Here is an 18,078-nt window from a genome sequence, read left to right as displayed (position 1 = left end):
AAGGGAAAAAATCACCCCAACTAATGATGATTTCACCTCCATTTAGCAAATTCCGGAAATATTTCCAGAGCAAGGGCTATAGAGAAAAAAAAGTTGTATTACTTGAAAACAGAACTGTTGATTCTTGTTCTGGTAGTTAAAGTTTGCTAATTGATTTCTAAAAGCTAGAAAACAGAAAAAAAGTTAAATGAGAATTTTCTAGCAATTTATCCTTCTTCTCATCCTTCCTGTAATTAATTAAATGTCATAATTGGCATGGGAATTTCTTTTCCTTTGTTCAGAGTGATTTATAGTTTTATCTTCTTTTTTTCTTTTATACCTTTTTATCTCCCTTTTGTTACTGCAAAAAATCCAATCTTTTTTTCTCTGTTTCAAACTTTTAGATTTTTTTTTTCGTGGAAATTGATTTTTTATACTCTTTCATAATAATGTATTGTGTCAGGGGTACTTTAAAATACAGTGTTATTAAAGAGATTAACCTGCCTGTCGTCAGCAATTGAATAAACCCATGTGACCAGTGCAGACCAAGAACAGCTAGCACATCCGGGGAGTCGAACCATGGTCTGCACTATCCATTATTCAGTCAGTGTTATACTGAGTGAATAGGGAAGATTTTGTAGTGGCCAGTAGAATAATGGTTTCACTCTGTTTTGGGTGATAAATTGGTAACGGTTTTAATGACATCACAGGTTTACATTGATGGATGAAGTGGAGGAGCTCTTTTGCCCTATCATCATGCTTATCATCTATCACAATTTGGAACCACTAACTTTTAGTTTTTAATAGCATAATAGCATTAATTAGTATAATTTAGATATGTTGTTTGAAGAAGAATTTGTGTATTAGATTAAGCATCAATTGTTGAAATTTAAGTGAGTGTAATGACAACTAGAAACCTCTATAATTTATAAAATTTCTATTTTCAGTACCCCATATGATCCCAAACAGTTAGCAGTGAAGAGAATTGTTGGTGTACAAGGGGATATTGTAAGGTATGACATTAGTGAGTTTTGCAAAAATCACCTACTTAGTTCATAATTATATTAAAGGGAATTTTAAGAATTTGCAATTGACTTCTTATTTGTTACTACCAGTTCACTGAAAGGACTGAAAGTTTGTGTAGTTGTTGATGCTGTTTACACATACTATTAGTTACTTTGTAATTTTAGAGTGCAGTTTCATCTATAATTTGTGTGCCTACACAGATTTCTATCTGCGTCACTACAAATATACTAGTACCATGCCAACTAATGAAAGCAGATTGGGCTTTTTTCCCCCAAAGTCTGACAATTATTTAGCTAATAAATTTGCTGTCTGTCATTTGTCCATGTGGAGAAAGAAAACATTTCTGATTGTCAGACCGTAAATAAATTTGTCTGATGAATTTAAGAGCTACATTGGGGTTCATATGGGCATGTAACATTTACTTTGATGGACAGCTTTGGTCAGCAGAAAAGGCGCTAATGGGTATCATTTACAGAACATTCTCCAGAGAAAATATTCACCATTGGGTGCTTCATTACTGAAATAAAAGACCAAGTACTAAATGAGATCTAGACAGAAAATCAAATGTTATTTATACATGTATAGAGGACATTGGAGGAGGTGCAGATTGGTTTTGCTGTTTGTCAATGCTTTTAATCACCAGGGTGATAATAAAAAAAGCTATTATAATCGCATACAGTATAGCAATAATTGGTTGGAAATTAACTAAATGACAGGTCATATTATGAAAAAAATATACTTTTCAGGGGAAAATAAGATGATGGAAACTTTATTAGATAGCTGTTTGTTTGGTCACAGTATGATGGTAATCAGGCTATTTATGTGGTCTATATAATGAAGCATGTGATTTGTTACTTTAGAAAAACCTGATTGATGCAATTACTGGTGTATAGCCTGTAAATTGGTGATTTTCATTCATAGTCAGCATTGACTTCCTTCTAAATAAATCAGCTAAAATGGGAATTGAACAAAAATTTGCTTGTATTGTAACCAAATACATCAGCCTATGATTTTTTGGCCAACTTACTAGTTTAACAATTAACTTAATAGATTGTCAAGCAAGCAAACTCACAATTTATTTTCTGTTATTATTGGTTACCACAAAAGATTCAAGCCCTGAATACAGTATGTGTAAAATGGAAGAAAAGATGAATCTTTATCCATTTTCATACAAGTTGATATTTATGCCCCCACTTTGAAGAAGAGGGGGTATCTTGCTTTGCATTTGTCGGTCCGTCGGTCCGTAGACCAAAATGGTTTCCGAGTGATAACTAAAGAACCCTTAGGCCTAGGAACTTCAAACTTGGTATGGTGATTAGTCATGACCAGTAGATGACCCCTATTTATTTTGGGGTCAAGGGGTCAAAGGTCAAGGTCACATTGACCTTGTAAGTAAGGAAAATATCTAAAGGATAAAAAATACCAACATTATAATTATATAACTATAGTATTTCTTATTTTTCTCACATATTTATTCTGAATACAGAATTTTTACCTCCCTGTTGCTTGTTGGTTTTTATTTATTTTTGACATTGATTTCTTTTTACCTTTTATCTAAGTATTTTTTACTCTGGAAACAATGGATCTCTTATCGTTATAAAAGATAAGAAACAAATAATTAGTTGATATATTTTTCCATTTGCTTTCTTTTGCTGCCATGATTAAAGTATTTGAAATTTTAGTTCATCCGATATTCCAAACAATATCATAATTATTAGCATAACGTTGAAATGAATTTTCTACAAAATTTAATATCACAAATTCTTAACTCTTTTAACTTGCATAAACAAAATTTTAGCGACTTAAAATGAAAATTATTGATGACTTAAAAACTTCTTTAACTAATCAGAGATTAATGAACCATAAACATGAACATAGGACAAATGATTTAAAACAAAAAGTTTATAACATGGTTTTTTTTGTGTCCAAATCGCCATTCTTGCACCAACCAGAAAATTCAAGTGGTCCGACGGACCAGTTGCTTTCAAAATTAGGTGGTTCTTGCCAAAATCAGGTGGTCTCGGACCAACCGACCACCGCTAATGTCGAGGCCTGGTCAAGGTCACATTGACCTTGTAGGTAAAAACGGTTTCCGATCAATAACTAAAGAACGCTTAGGCCTAGGACCTTCAAACTTGGTATGGTGATTGGTCATGACCAGCAGATGACCCCTATTGATTTTAGGATCAAAGGTCAAGGTCACATTGACCTTGTAGGTAAAAACGGTTTCCGATCAATAACTAAAGAACCCTTAGGCCTAGGAACTTCAAACTTGGTATGGTGATTGGTCATGACCAGCAGATGACCCCTATTGATTTTGGGGTCAATGGGTCAAAGGTCAAGGTCACATTGACCTTGTAGGTAAAAACGGTTTCCGATCAATAACTAAAGAACGCTTAAGCCTAGGAACTTCAAACTTGGTATGATGATTTAACTAACACTACTTATAGTTTTTTTCATGAGCAATTTAAATTCACCATATTGCCATAGCGGTAAAACGAAAAAATTACAAAATAAAGACTGAGTCAATTAAAAGACCACTTCTATGTGGTCCCAAAAGTGGTCTTCATGACGGGACTACTATACTATAATTTTGGGAAAAAGATCTGACTTGTCAATCCATCAAAGTATTCAATCAGATTATGTATTTCCTCAATATGATTTGAGCCTCGTCACGACAAAACCAACGTAATGCGTTTGCGACCAGCATTGATCCAGACCAGCCTGCGCATCCGCGCAGTCTGATCAGGATCCATGCTTTTCGCTATCAGTTTCTCTACTTGTAATAGGGTTTGGATGCGCAGGCTGGTCTGGATCCATGCTTGTCGCAAACCCATTATGTTGGTTTTGTCATGAGGCGGCTCATTTAAAATTTAGATATAGAATAAATCAGTTATTAAACATTGAACAGTGGTACAATATGGAAATATTATTTGTGCTCATACGCAGCTTGTGAAGGCTTGTTCGATATGGTTTCACCAGCTCTATATTGTACAGTTCAATGTTTATCAACCTATAATTCATCAAAATATTGTTTGTTCTTTCACAAAATTGTTCATTCATACACAATGTTTTTAATTTATAAACAATATTTAGGAAATAGATCAATTTTGAGTGCTTTGCTGCAGAATAATGTACGGTTCAAATTCATATGTGCAGACAGCTTATAGACCTGAGTGATTAATTACAAAGCGTTTGAACCATAAATTGTGCAGTATAATACTGTTGTGAAATTTGAAACTAGTCTGTTACTAGAAGAGTATTCTTTTAGGATGGTATATCTGGACAACATTTTTTCTAAGCTGGTTAAAATGTTTATGTTAACTTTTACTCATTTTTTGTTGTAAAACAATTGAGTCATTAACAGTCCAAGACATTGGCACAGCTCAGTTATTTTTAGATTATGAGCATACCTCATTCCAAATTTGGAAAGGTCGCGCAGACAAAGGTCGCGCGACACTTAAGGTCGCGCAATAGGAAAGGTCGCGCAGAATCAGCTTTACCAGGCATGCTAGTCCAAATATGGAGAGGTCGCGCAATAAGAGGTCGCGCAGACTAAAAGTACAAGGTTTAAGTTATTTTTAGCCCTTCAGCATCTCAATTGTTGTTTACAAACAATAATTTGGTCATATCAGATTTTATGAATGGGATTCCTTACGCAGCTTTATCTATGTACAGGTTACTTGGTTCAAATGTTGAGCTGTATGTTGTAAAGCTGGAGAGATTATATTTCTGTTGTTTAATGAATTATCAGTCAGTATTATTAGTTTATAGAATTGTCAATCAGTAGTAAGTGTATAGGTCTTATAAGCCATATATAGTACATATATCTTTATTAATACAAGTGTATTTTGCACTATTACATGTATTAAGTTGCATTATTGGACAGATAATAATTATCCTATTGAGTGTTAACATGTAAATTTATATAACTATTATGTATTTTTGTACTTATGTTTGTATTGTATACCTGAACCAGTTGCAGGCCATTTTGAACATTGTTAAGGCATTGTCAGCACTTTTAATAGGTTGCGCAACATTCAGGTCGCGCAATGAGTTGTGTGCCAAACTGGTTAGCGCAAGTGGGTCGCGCGACAGTCTACTTTTGCACACCACCCTAGCTGCGCAAACAGAAGGGTATATAAGCTGGGAACTTTTCTAGCTGGGTGGGTTTTTGAGGAGTTTTTGGAGTGAGTTGAGGTTTTGAGTTGGAGTTGGTTGAGTTGAGTTAGTTAGTAATTGAAGAAATGTATTTGTTGAAGTTGTTAAGAATTTTACTTTGGTTTTGACTGTTGATAGAAAATAAAATGATGCATTATTTTGATTTACTGCAATAAATATAATCCTGCTTTCACTTGGACTTGACTTGTTCATTATACCAGCATAGAGAAATGGTTTACTTTTAAGCGAAAAGAGTGAATAAACTAAACTTTTCACAAAAAGAGAAGTTTTCGTAACACTGGTGGCAGCGGTGGGATAAGGACTTTAACATGCTTCAGCATCGGGATAAAGACTTTGAAATTTTCTACTTTTGAGTGTAATGGACTTACAAAATGGAAAAGGAATTAGAATCATTGCGTCAGACTGTTTCTTTGTGCTGTTCAGAAATAGGAAATATCTCCAAAGAACGAGTTAGTCATAGTGAAAATCTAACAAGTGCATTTAGTGATTTTTGTAACAAAGTGAATGAAATTTTAGAAATGAAAAATAATGAAATCAGTGAATTAAAATCATATAATGCAAAATTACGTGCTTCTATGTTAGACGATGACACTCAGGTTTTAGAAGAAAGTCAGTAATATGGGACCTAAGAAATCTACTAGATCTGCATCAGCATCACGTCTTGAAAATTCAGAACATACTATGGATTTACGTCAACAACTATCCAGAAAAATTGATGAAAATGAGGATTTACAAGCTAATTTAACTGATGCATTGGCAAATATTGAGAAATTAAATGAAACTGTCAAAATTTTACAAACTGAAAAAGTTGGATTACAAGAAATTATTGAAAGTGAAAATGAACAATTTAGAAGAGATAAGGAAAATTTGAACAGTCTATATCATACAACTCAGATGAATAGAGACAGACAAATCCAAGTATTGTCAAATGAAATTGATGAATTACAAAATATTTTACAATCAAGAGATGTTGAACTTAGTCGCCTTCAGAATATTGCATTACGAGAAAGTAACCAAAGAAATTCTCGGGATTATAATGTTCCACTACCAAATCAGGTTCTTTTTGATGGTAAAACATCATACACCGCATTCATACGTCAATTTGCTGTGTTGGCAGAAACATGCCAATGGAGTGATAAATAGAGGGCATTTCGCTTGCTGAATAGTCTGAGGGATGATGCAGCAGAGTTTGTATTCAACCAGGTCAGTCCTGAAACTCAACAATCTTACACACAGCTTGAGCAATGTCTAGCAGCAAGATTTGTAGAAAGACGTTCTACCGCCTCTTATTTGATGGAGCTCGAAAATGTCAAGCTTTTCTCAAGGGAAAAACTTGTGGAGTATGTTGCAGATATAAAGCGTCTTGTTCGAAAGGGCTACCCCACTGCAGATGATCATACTATTGGTACAATTTGTTTACGGCATTTTATTAGAGGTCTGGGTGACTCCCAGATGGCTCTGGCTATAGGGATGAAGGATCCGACCAGTATCGAAAATGCACGTGAGATTCTGGAGACGTACTATAGTTTGAAGGACGAAACTGAGGCCAACACCAAAGTTCGAATGGTTCGACAAGGGAACAACAATGTTTCTCAAGAGCAGTTTTTGTCTTTCAAGAAAGAAGTAGATAAAAAATTTGATGAAATTCTGTCTGCCATTAAGAAGCAAGATATGCAGCCAGAAAAATTCAAAAGAAGGGATTTATCTACTGTTGATGTTATAAGTGTCATAATATAGGTCATTATGCACGTGATTGCACGAGTCAGCAGAGTGATAAAAATTAAGCGGAAAACTAGGTGGGACTAAGGCAGACGGCCTTGCGTTAGTCCAAAATCATAGTGAAAAAGTGATAAAAATTCATTTTAATGATACCTGCAATGGATTATCTTTGTTATTACCTGTAAAATTTGGTAATATCAGTGCAAATTTAGTAGTAGATACTGGAGCAGTTGTTACTATTGTTTCTTCTAATATCTATCATAGTGTGCCTTCGGATATTCGTCCATCATTGGAGAAAATTGATCCCAAATTTTAAGCTTGAAGTTGCAAATGAAGGGTATCTCCACATATTTTAGGTAAAACTGTGATGTGTTTTTAAAATTCATAAGGATATATTTAAGTTCAATGTGTTTTATTGCACCAATTCAAAGAAGATGGTCTTTTAGCTCTTGATTTTTACAAGAAAATAATTTTGTGTTAAGTGCAGAAAATGGTTTGCGTCTAAATGGAAAGAAGTATCCTACGTTAATGGAATCTTCAGTTTTCAAAGTGATGCGTGTTAAAAGTTCAAAATCAGTCATTGTACCAGCAAATAGTGAAGTGATAATAGAAGGTAGTTGTTCTGGCGGGAAAATTGATACTGAGTTTGGAATTGTTACGCCATTAAAAACAGGTGATGATAGTGAAAATAGCTTAATTGTTGGCCATACGCTGGTCAACCCTCATTCTAAAAATGGTTGTGTTCCAATTCGTTTAATGAATATTAGCAATGAAAATGTAAAAATTGAAGCTAATACTACTCTTGGGTATATTGAGAATGCTGAAAAAGTTAGTTTTGTGAGTAAAATGAGTGTTTTAGTTATAAAAAGTGTGACTCAAAGCTTCCATCTCATTTAATGAGCTTTATGAAATTCAGTGAAAAATCTTAATTATGATCAAGAGTGAAACTTAAGAATCTTTTGATTAAGCATTCAAATGTGTTTGCAAACGTCACAAAATGATTTTGGTCTTACATCTGTAATTAAGCACAAAATCAATACTGGGGCAGCCAAAGCCTATTAAGCAACGCCCTAGGCGCCCACCAAAAAGCTTTCGCAAATGAAGAAGAGAAAAATAATTAAAGAATCAGTTAGCGGCCAATGTTATTCAGGAAAGTAATTCTCCTTGGCCGTCACCATTAGTATATTGTCAGGAAACGTGATGGAACAACACGACCTAGTGTGGATTATCGTCAGCTTAACAACGTAACAGAAAAAGATGCATACCCCTTTACCTAATATTAGTGATTGTTTGGAAAGTTTAGGGGATCAATCATATTTTCGTGCTTGGATATTTTGTCAGCCTATTATCAGATTGAAATTGATGAGGCTGATCGCCCAAAGACAGCCTTCACTACAAAATTCCGTTTATTTGAATATTTGGTAATGCCGTTCGGATTATGTAATGCACCGATCAACCTTCCAACGATGTATGGAATTAGTAATGAGAGGTCTAATACAGTGGGAAATTTTGCTGATATACCTTGATGATTTGATTATTTTTGGCCGCACATTTGAAGAACATTTAGATAGGATTGATACAGTTTTTTAACGCGTTTGTGTGAGTGTGGAATGAAACTGAAGCCAAGTAACATGTTTCTGTTAAAAAACTGAAGTGTCATTCTTAGGACATGTAGTTAGTAAGGAGGGGAATAAGCCCTCAAAAGTCTAAAGTTAGTTGTATTGCAAATTGGGAAAGGCCTAACGATTTAACAACTCTGGCGATCCTTTCTTGGTTTTTGTTCATACTACAGGATATATATTCGTGATTTTTCCACAAGAGCTAGGCCATTAAAATAGGTTGTTGGAGGCCGGACAACCATTCGAATGGTCGCTGATGATGTCAGAAAAGTTTCGACGATTTACGCAGTGCATTGACTGGTGATGAAGTCATGGCATACCCTCAAGATGATGGATTATCTCATACTTGATTGCGATGCGTCGAATTTCGGTATAGAGGAGTTTTGTCACAAATGCAGTTTAGTGAAAAAACTTGGACAGTACTGTATCGAGAAGCAATAGCATATGCGAGCCAAAAGCTTGAATAAGGCTCAAAGACGCTATTGTGTAACACGTCAGGGAACTGTTGGCAGTTGTTACATTTGTTTACTATGTTTAAACAGTATTTGTTAGGACGTTCGTTCTTAGTGAGAGTGATCATTCTTCATTCAAGATGATTATGTCCTTCAAAGAACCAGAAAATCAGATTGCTTGAAGTGCTATCACAATATGACTTTAAGCTAGAGCATCGCAAAGGGGAACTAAGCATGGAAATGCTGACTTTTTGTCGAGGATTCCGTGTGACCCTTGTTCGTGTACCTGTTATAGTGGTCACTCAATTCTAAGTGAACTTCCGTGTGGCGGTTGTAAAGAATGTGTGAAAAAGCTGATGAACAGTGGTCAGAACTTGCAGATTTTGATGATGTGGTTCAACTGGTGTCTAAGAAAGTCAAGCGAGTCAGAGGAAAGGTGTTCCTGCCGACTTAATTAGGACTGTCCTGCATCAGTCCTGAATTTTCTGTTTGTTTTTGCGTTGTATCTGGGAGCGTTTCTCAGGCAAATTGAACAGAAATTTCGTGGTTGTGAGAAATTTGTTTCTGTGAGAAGACTTAGGGCAAACGGAGGAGAAACGTGCACCTAAGTCTGGTGCTGCGGATAACATTGATTTAAGTGATGCCACCAAGAGAAGGATATGGCACAGACATCACATGCAGGGGGTCTGTACCCAAATGGTGACATTTCTTCTGAAAAAGTGTATAAGTTCTCAAATTGGGTAGGTTCGTATACCACAACTGAACTTATAAAAATGCAGAAAGAGACAGTGACTATAGGCAAATCTTATTTTGGCTGTCTAGTTCTGAATATTAGACCGCCACGTGACAAAAGTTGCCGCTGAAAGTCCAGCGACAAGAAGTTTATGGTTGCAGTGGTCTCAGTTGTATCTTAAAGATGGAAATTTTGTTAAGGAAGTTTATTCAAACAGATAATGTTTACCAGTTATGATCAACTGTGTTACCCATCACTTTTACGTAATCAAGTTATTAAAGCTTCACATAATGCTATCTATCTGGACATTTAGGGGTCAAGAAAACACTGGCAAAAATAAAAATGGAAACTTTTACTGGATATAAAAATGTCATCTTCTGTGAAACTAATGGATTAAAACAATGTGCTTTCTGTGGAGCCAGAAAGAAACCAAATAAGAAAGCTAAGGCAAACCATTACAGGAATATTATGTTGGATTTCCTATGGAACAGAGTTTCAACAGATATTTTTGGTCCGTTTCCCATTTTCAGAGAGCAAAAAATAGGTACATTTTAGTCGTTATGGACAATTTTTACGAAATATGTTGAATGTTACGCTATACCAGACCAACGTGCTGAAAACAGTTGCAATAAGATTAGTGTTCGAGAATATTTCTGTAGATTTGGATTACCGCTGGACTTACATTCAGATCAAGGAAAGAATTTTCAGTCTGAATTATTTAGACAAATGTGTTGTTTATTAGAAATAATCAAACAAGATGTACACCATACAGAGCATCTTCTAATGGTATGGTGGAACGCTTTAATCAGTCTTTGCTTAACCTTATTACTACTTATGTGAATGAAGAACAAACAAATTGGGATTTGTACTTGCCCATAATGACTAGTGCCTACAGATCAAGTGTCCATGAAAGTACTCAATATACATACACTAACATGTTAATGTTTGGAAGAGAGTTTAACTTACAGTAAATTTTTCTAGTAGGACATTCTTGTCAGTCTGAAAAACTTTTGAGAATTATACTGACTATGTAGTTGGTTTAAAATGAGAAATTTTCAAGAATATACAGTATTGTTCGAGAGAATTTGAATAAATCTTCACAAAGACAAAAACGTGATTATGATACAAGAATTTCCATGAATAATTATAATGTTGGAGATGTTGTTTACTGTCTTGATTCATCAAGAACGGTCGGGAAAAGCCTAAGTTAAAGGCTGAAGTTTGGAAGGGACCATTTGTAATAACACGAAAAATCAGTGACTTGTTATTTGAAATAACAGGATCCTCAAAATCAAAACCCAAAAATTGTCCATCATGACAGACTTAAGAAATATCAGTGTTCAACTATACCACAATGGGTTGTAGGCCTGCAAAAACAGCTTACAACAACTAAAACTATTAAAAAAGAACACCACTTTATTTACACCAATAAATAACAATAAGGAGGTCAGTCCCCGGAGAGGAGAAAGATGCAGGAGACATCCAGACAGGCTTTTGTTATGATAACCTAAAGTAGAATGTCAAAACCTAGAATTTTGCAACCCTGGAAAATGAATCACAGGTTTGGGTCAGCTTATATAAAAGGGTAATGACAGCCCACCAAAGTATTTGCAAATGTGCTTTGGTTCCATTTTTAAACTGTAATTATATTGTTTGAATTCTTTAAAAATTAAAATAGTGCAGCTAGCATTCAAGACTATCAAAGAACTTTAACTTCACACATACAAAAAGAAATTAGACATATTCAAACAGAAAAAAAACAAGCAATGAGTGGACTTTCTAAAATGTCTCACTGAACTTAACAAAGTGTGTTGGAGATTGTGAATTAAATTGAAGAGACAGGGAAAACTGTTATGGGATTTTATCTAATTGAACAGTAGAATACTTATGTTTTATATTTCATAAAAATCCATAATGCTTATTTGTTAATTTGTTTAGTTTTGCTTATGTTTAATCTGCATAATATCATATAACACTTAGTAGTTTTTCACATGTATTGTTTAATAACACTTAGTAGTTTTTCACATGTAATGTTTAGTACCAATATTATTCTTTTATTATTATTTCAATTTCACTTAACAAGAGTTTTCAAGGTTTGTTTCAAATTTAAAAACTCAACATGTGTAAATTAATTGGTTTTCTTTCCGGAGTAAGCAAAGTCCAAAGATGGGAGAGTGTTGTGAAATTTGAAACTAGTCTGTTACTAGAAGAGTATTCTTTTAGGATGGTAAATCTGGACAACATTTTTTCTAAGCTGGTTAAAATGTTTATGTTAACTTTTACTCATTTTTTGTTGTAAAACAATTGAGTCATTAACAGTCCAAGACATTGGCACAGCTCAGTTATTTTTAGATTATGAGCATACCTCATTCCAAATTTGGAAAGGTCGCGCAGACAAAGGTCGCGCGACACTTTAGGTCGCGCAATAGGAAAGGTCGCGCAGAATCAAGCTTTACCAGGCATGCTAGTCCAAATATGGAGAGGTCGCGCAATAAGAGGTCGCGCAGACTAAAAGTACAAGGTTTAAGTTATTTTTTTAGCCCATTCAGCATCTCAATTGTTGTTTACAAACAATAATTTGGTCATATCAGATTTTATGAATGGGATTCCTTACGCAGCTTTATCCTTTGTACAGGTTACTTGGTTCAAATGTTGAGCTGTATGTTGTAAAGCTGGAGAGATTATATTTCTGTTTGTTTAATGAATTATCAGTCAGTATTATTAGTTTATAGAATTGTCAATCAGTAGTAAGTGTATAGGTCTTATAAGCCATATATAGTACATATATCTTTATTAATACAAGTGTATTTTGCACTATTACATGTATTAAGTTGCATTATTGGACAGATAATAATTATCCTATTGAGTGTTAACATGTAAATTTATATAACTATTATGTATTTTTGTACTTATGTTTGTATTGTACAACAGTCTGTATACCTTAACCAGTTGCAGGCCATTTTGAACATTGTTAAGGCATTGTCAGCACTTTTAATAGGTTGCGCAACATTCAGGTCGCGCAATGAGTTGTGTGCCAAACTGGTTAGCGCAAGTGGGTCGCGCGACAGTCTACTTTTGCACACCACCCTAGCTGCGCAAACAGAAGGGTATATAAGCTGGGAACTTTTCTAGCTGGGTGGGTTTTTGAGGAGTTTGGAGTGAGTTGAGGTTTTGAGTTGGAGTTGGTGAGTTGAGTTAGTTAGTAATTGAAGAAATGTATTTGTTGAAGTTGTTAAGAATTTTACTTTGGTTTTGACTGTTGATAGAAAATAAAATGATGCATTATTTTGATTTACTGCAATAAATATAATCCTGCTTTCACTTGGACTTGACTTGTTCATTATACCAGCATAGAGAAATGGTTTACTTTTAAGCGAAAAGAGTGAATAAACTAAACTTTTCACAAAAAGAGAAGTTTTCGTAACAATACTACAATGCAAGAAAAATTAATAAATTGTATCTACTTCTTCTCTTAAATGCTTTCAAGAAAGAGTAAAAAACTAGTTTGAGCAAAGAAGTAAATTTTCTGACATCATTTGGTATATCGGGGTTGTATCACATGACGTGTAAGCATTCCTTTTTTTATGACATGCATTATATAATCATAATAATAATGCACTCGACAGTCCTATCTCTTTGATTTGGTAATAAAGTGAAGTGTGTAAAAATATGTATTCATGTACAATATTACTATTTCATTTGTGTTATTAATATTCATGTACAGTATTATTGTTCATTAACAGTATTAGAATATTCATGTACAATATTATTGTTCATTAACAGTATTAGAATATTCATGTACAGTATTATTGTTCATTAACAGTATTAGAATATTCATGTACAGTATTATTGTTCATTAACAGTATTAGAATATTCATGTACAATATTTTATATTCATTCACAATATTTATTTACATATATTTTATTATGTATTTAATTTTTATGTACAAACTTCTTTGGCACAAGTCACAGTCCTGCTATCTCAAATTAAAGTCCCCCATGTCTTGTATTGATTTACACAACAACTTTAAGAAAAGTTGACTTTAGCTGATGTTGCTCTGACAAATGAAAATTTGTGTAACAAGAAAAAGTAAATTTTATTCTTTGGTATTTATAAAAAATAAATTTCTATTCTTCAGGTCAAAGAACAAAAACAAGATGACACATATTCCGGTAAATTATGTTTGGGTTGAGGGAGACAACTCTAAATACAGTCATGACAGTAATAGCTATGGACCTGTGAGTTGTCTTTCTTAGTTTACAGATCATGGCATTTTGATAAGTACTAAGTTAGAAAGAAGGTTGATGAGAATTATTGTTACTTTTATTAGCTCACCTGTCACAAAGTGACAGGGTGAACTTTTGTGATCGCTTTTCGTCCGGGGGTGAACTTTTGTGATCGCTTTTCGTCCGGTGTCCGTCCGTCCGTCCGTAAACTTTTACTTTAGATGACATCTGAGCCAATTTTATCCAAACTTCACAGGAATGTTCCTTTGGTGGTCACCTTTAAAAATTGTTCAAAGAATTTAATTCCATGCAGAACTCTGGTTGCCATGGCAACCAATAGAAAAAACTTAAAATATCTTCTTTTAAAAAACCCAAAGAGGTAGAGCTTAGATATTTGGCATGAAACATCTTCTAGTGAGTGTCTATCAAGTTTGTTCAAATAAAAGCCCTGGGGTCCAAAATTGGCCCCGCCCCGGGGGTCATTGATTTTCCCTATATGCATATAGTAAAAACTTTAAAAAATCTTCTTTAAAGAACCCAAAGAGCTAGAGCTAAGATATTTAGCATGAAAACATCTTCTAATGGGTGATCTACCAAGTTTGTTCAAATAAAAGCCCTGGGGTCAAAATTGGCCCCTGCCCCAGGGGGTCATTGATTTTCCCTATATGCATATAGTAAAAACTTATAAAATCTTCTTTTAAGAGCCCAAAGAGCTAGAGCTAAGATATTTAGCATGAAACATCTTCTAATGGGTGTCTACCAAGTTTGTTCAAATAAAAAGCCCTGGGGTCAAAATTGGCCCCGCCCCAGGGGTCATTGATTTTCCCTATATGCATATAGTAAAAACTTTATAAAATCTTCTTTTAAAGAGCCCAAAGAGCTAGAGCTAAGATATTTAGCATGAAACATCTTCTAATGGGTGTCTACCAAGTTTGCTCAAATAAAAGCCCTAGGGTCAAAATTGGCCCTGCCCCGGGGGGCATTGGATTTCCCTATATGCATATAGTAAAAACTTATAAAATCATCTTTTAAAGAACCCAAAGAGCTAGAGCTAAGATATTTAGCATGAAATATCTTCTAATGAGTGTCTATCAAGTTTGTTCAAATAAAAGCCCTGGGGTCAAAATTGGCCCCGCCCCAGGGGGTCATTGATTTTCCCTATATGCATATAGTAAAAAACTTATAAAATCTTCTTTTTAAGAACCCAAAGAGCTTGAGCTAAGATATTTAGCATGAAACATGTTCTTATGGTGTCTTACCAAATTTGTTCAAATAAGAGCCCTGGGGTCAAAATTTGCCCTGCCCCGGGGGGTCATTGATTTTCCCTTATATGTGTAAAGCAAAAACTTTAATTAAAAAATTCTTGAAAAAAAATAGCTAGAGTTTTAGATACTAAGCATGAAACATCTTCTAGTGAGTGTCTACAAAGTTTTTTCAAATAAAAGCCCCTTTGCAGTCAAAATTGGCCCTGCCCCGGGGGTCATTGATTTTATTTATTTGTATAGCAAAAACTTATTAATATCTTCTTTGAAAAAAACCAAATAGCTAGAGTTAAGATATTAGCATGAAACATCTTCCAGTTAGTGTCTTCAAAGTTTGTTCAAATAAAGCCCTAGGGTCAAAATTGGCCCTGCCCTGGGGGACATTGATTTTCCTTATATGTGTATAGCAAAAACTTAAAAATCTTCAAAAAAACGAATAGCTAGAGTTTAGATATCAAGCATGAAACATCTTCTAGTGAGTGTCTCCAAAGTTTGTTCAAATAAAAGCCCTGGGGTCAAAACTGGCCCCTCCCTAGGGGTGTCATTGCTTTTAACTATATGTGTATAGTTAAAACTTAAAAAATCTTTTTCTAAAAAACTCAACAAGCTAGACCTTAGATGTTTAGCGTAAAATATCTTCTAATTGGTGTCTACCAAGTTTGTTCAAATAAAAGCCCTGGGGTTTAAACTCGCCCCGCTCTGGGGGCCTATATACAGGTGAGCGACTTCAGGGCCATCATGGCCCTCTTGTATAATTTTTAGCTCGACTATTCGCAGAATAAGTTATTTTTAAAGTAATAATCTTCTTTACTATAACCCATATATCTGAAATGGAATTGGCATTTGAATATTTATGGGAAAAGTTGAGCTGACTGATCTTAAATGTAATATTAAAAAAGAAAAATATGCAAAAGAGAGTTATGGCCCTTAAAGACTGCACTTTACCTATAGCCATTTGTGAAGCACAATATTTTCAATTCAGATATAAAAATAAGAATTGATAATTACAAAGGGTTTTAACTTCTAAATAACTTATGGTTCTTGGGCATTACATTTTTCTTCCTTGAGATCTATCAATCTTTCTAGTAAGTTTGAAATTGATATAGTCATATAATATTTTTGATGTATGTCCTGGACATTTTTGAAGAAAAAACAACAAAGGAAAAAAAACTCCATAATTCGTAAAGTATTGATTGTACTTGGCTCTGCACTTCTTTCCATCTATGATGTTTCTAGTTGATAAGTCCAATACGTTTTGAGGTATGCTGCAAACAAAAATCAAAATATGGAATAATATAAAGAGCAATTTCTCAAAAACTACTCAAAATACAGTTTTGGTTCTTGGTCATTACACTTCTCCTTAATAAAATCCATCAATGAATGAAGTTTCATGTTGATACCTGCGATATTTTCTTGCCCCAGTCAAAATTGACATTTTAAAGAGTATTTTCATTAGTAGAGTTCCAGTTTTTCAGTCATTTTCATCGTCATTTTTATGATATATATATTATCATTTATACTTTTAGGTTTCAAGAAGCCTCATTACAGCAAAAGCAACCCATGTTGTTTGGCCACCAAGCAGATGGCAAAAACTGGATTCTGTTGAAATAGCCTCAGACCGTGTATTAAAACATGAACAATATGCCTTACAACTTTAACAATTTACAGTATTTTGAGAGGAATTTTAAGGATGTTTAAACTGTGATGAGTGTCATTAGGTTTGATATTTAATGCCTTCAATGTTTTTATCAACTACATATGTACATGTATTGAAACAAAGTAGATAAGTAACTTAGACATGGATTTGATCACCAGAGCATAACATAACGGTTAGGTAATGCTTAGCATAGGACAGTACTCAGCATAACCACAATAGATCAAGTAACTACAAGTAAAATGGTTTCCTGCGGGGAACATTTATAATGATTTAAAGATATTTCATTTAACTATTTTCAACATTGTTTGGGAAAAAAATAGAAATAAAATAACGTTTGTATCAGGAATATAGTTGAAAATAATCGATCAATAGAAGAAGGTCTTTGGTCTTGGTCGAAAATAAAACAATATTTCTGTTTAAGAAAATGATTGAATACCTTTGTATGAATAATGTCGTGCAAAATAAAATAAAATAAAGTAAACACACAAGTTTTCGCAGAAAATATCTCTATCTATTATGGCAGATGCCACAAACGAATGTTTTAATTCTGTGGATTTTCACTATAAACAATTTATTGTTTGTAAAATTTCAGATAGATATTAAAGAAACAGTGATAATTTACAAACACATCATGCAAGTTTTTCCACCTTAAACGGTAAAATAATAATAGAAAATTATAAATATCACGTAAGAGTGTTATGTTCTTAATTAGGTCTAATTCGGACTAATTCCCTAGCCATTGTGTACACCGGTCATTTAAGAGACCGATGTGTCCTAGAGATAAATCCGTTTTGATTATTACCGATAACATGTAAGGGATACAGAGAATATTGATGACTTTTTTTAAAAAGTCATAAATGTAATTATGAGACTGTAATGCATACATAATATTGTACAGTTTTTGTTATTATGAAAAATGTTATTATATGATATCTATGACTTGTAGTATTAAAAAGGAAACGCTGTATTAATTTTGGTCTCGAATTTTCCAGAATTCTATTGAGAGACCACTTTATTAATAGACTGCTTTTTGGCAGTCCCTTGAGTGGTCTCATAATACAAAGTTGACTGTATAACGTGCATGTATGAAAGGGCCCTCCCTATACCTGTTAAAAGAAATATTTGCTACTGAGGTATTTCTGGACAGAAGGGATTGATTTCCTTTAAAATACAAACATTTTCAAAAGTATTTTTCAAAGCAATAAACAGGATATATGATTTA

The 18,078-nt window shown here is 33.9% G+C and overlaps 1 protein-coding gene across 1 annotated transcript; it reads left to right on the top strand.

Moving 5' to 3' along the window:
* Positions 1 to 926: 926 nt before the first annotated feature.
* On the top strand, positions 927 to 18,043 carry LOC132716401 (mitochondrial inner membrane protease subunit 2-like; the record flags this gene model as incomplete). The annotated part of the gene is given in 3 exon segments (XM_060699668.1): positions 927 to 992; positions 13,850 to 13,949; positions 16,726 to 18,043. Coding segments are annotated over 3 exon segments (298 nt in total), but the record flags the coding sequence as incomplete, so codon positions are not given.
* Between the last annotated feature and the right edge of the window lie 35 nt (positions 18,044 to 18,078).

The sequence above is a fragment of the Ruditapes philippinarum genome, unplaced genomic scaffold (assembly GCF_026571515.1).
Source record: "Ruditapes philippinarum isolate M1 unplaced genomic scaffold, ASM2657151v2 ctg16381_1_1_1_1, whole genome shotgun sequence".
In the NCBI taxonomy this organism is placed as follows: domain Eukaryota; kingdom Metazoa; phylum Mollusca; class Bivalvia; order Venerida; family Veneridae; genus Ruditapes; species Ruditapes philippinarum.
Note: the sequence above shows the minus strand (reverse complement) of the source record. Positions and strands in the feature narration are given on the sequence as shown.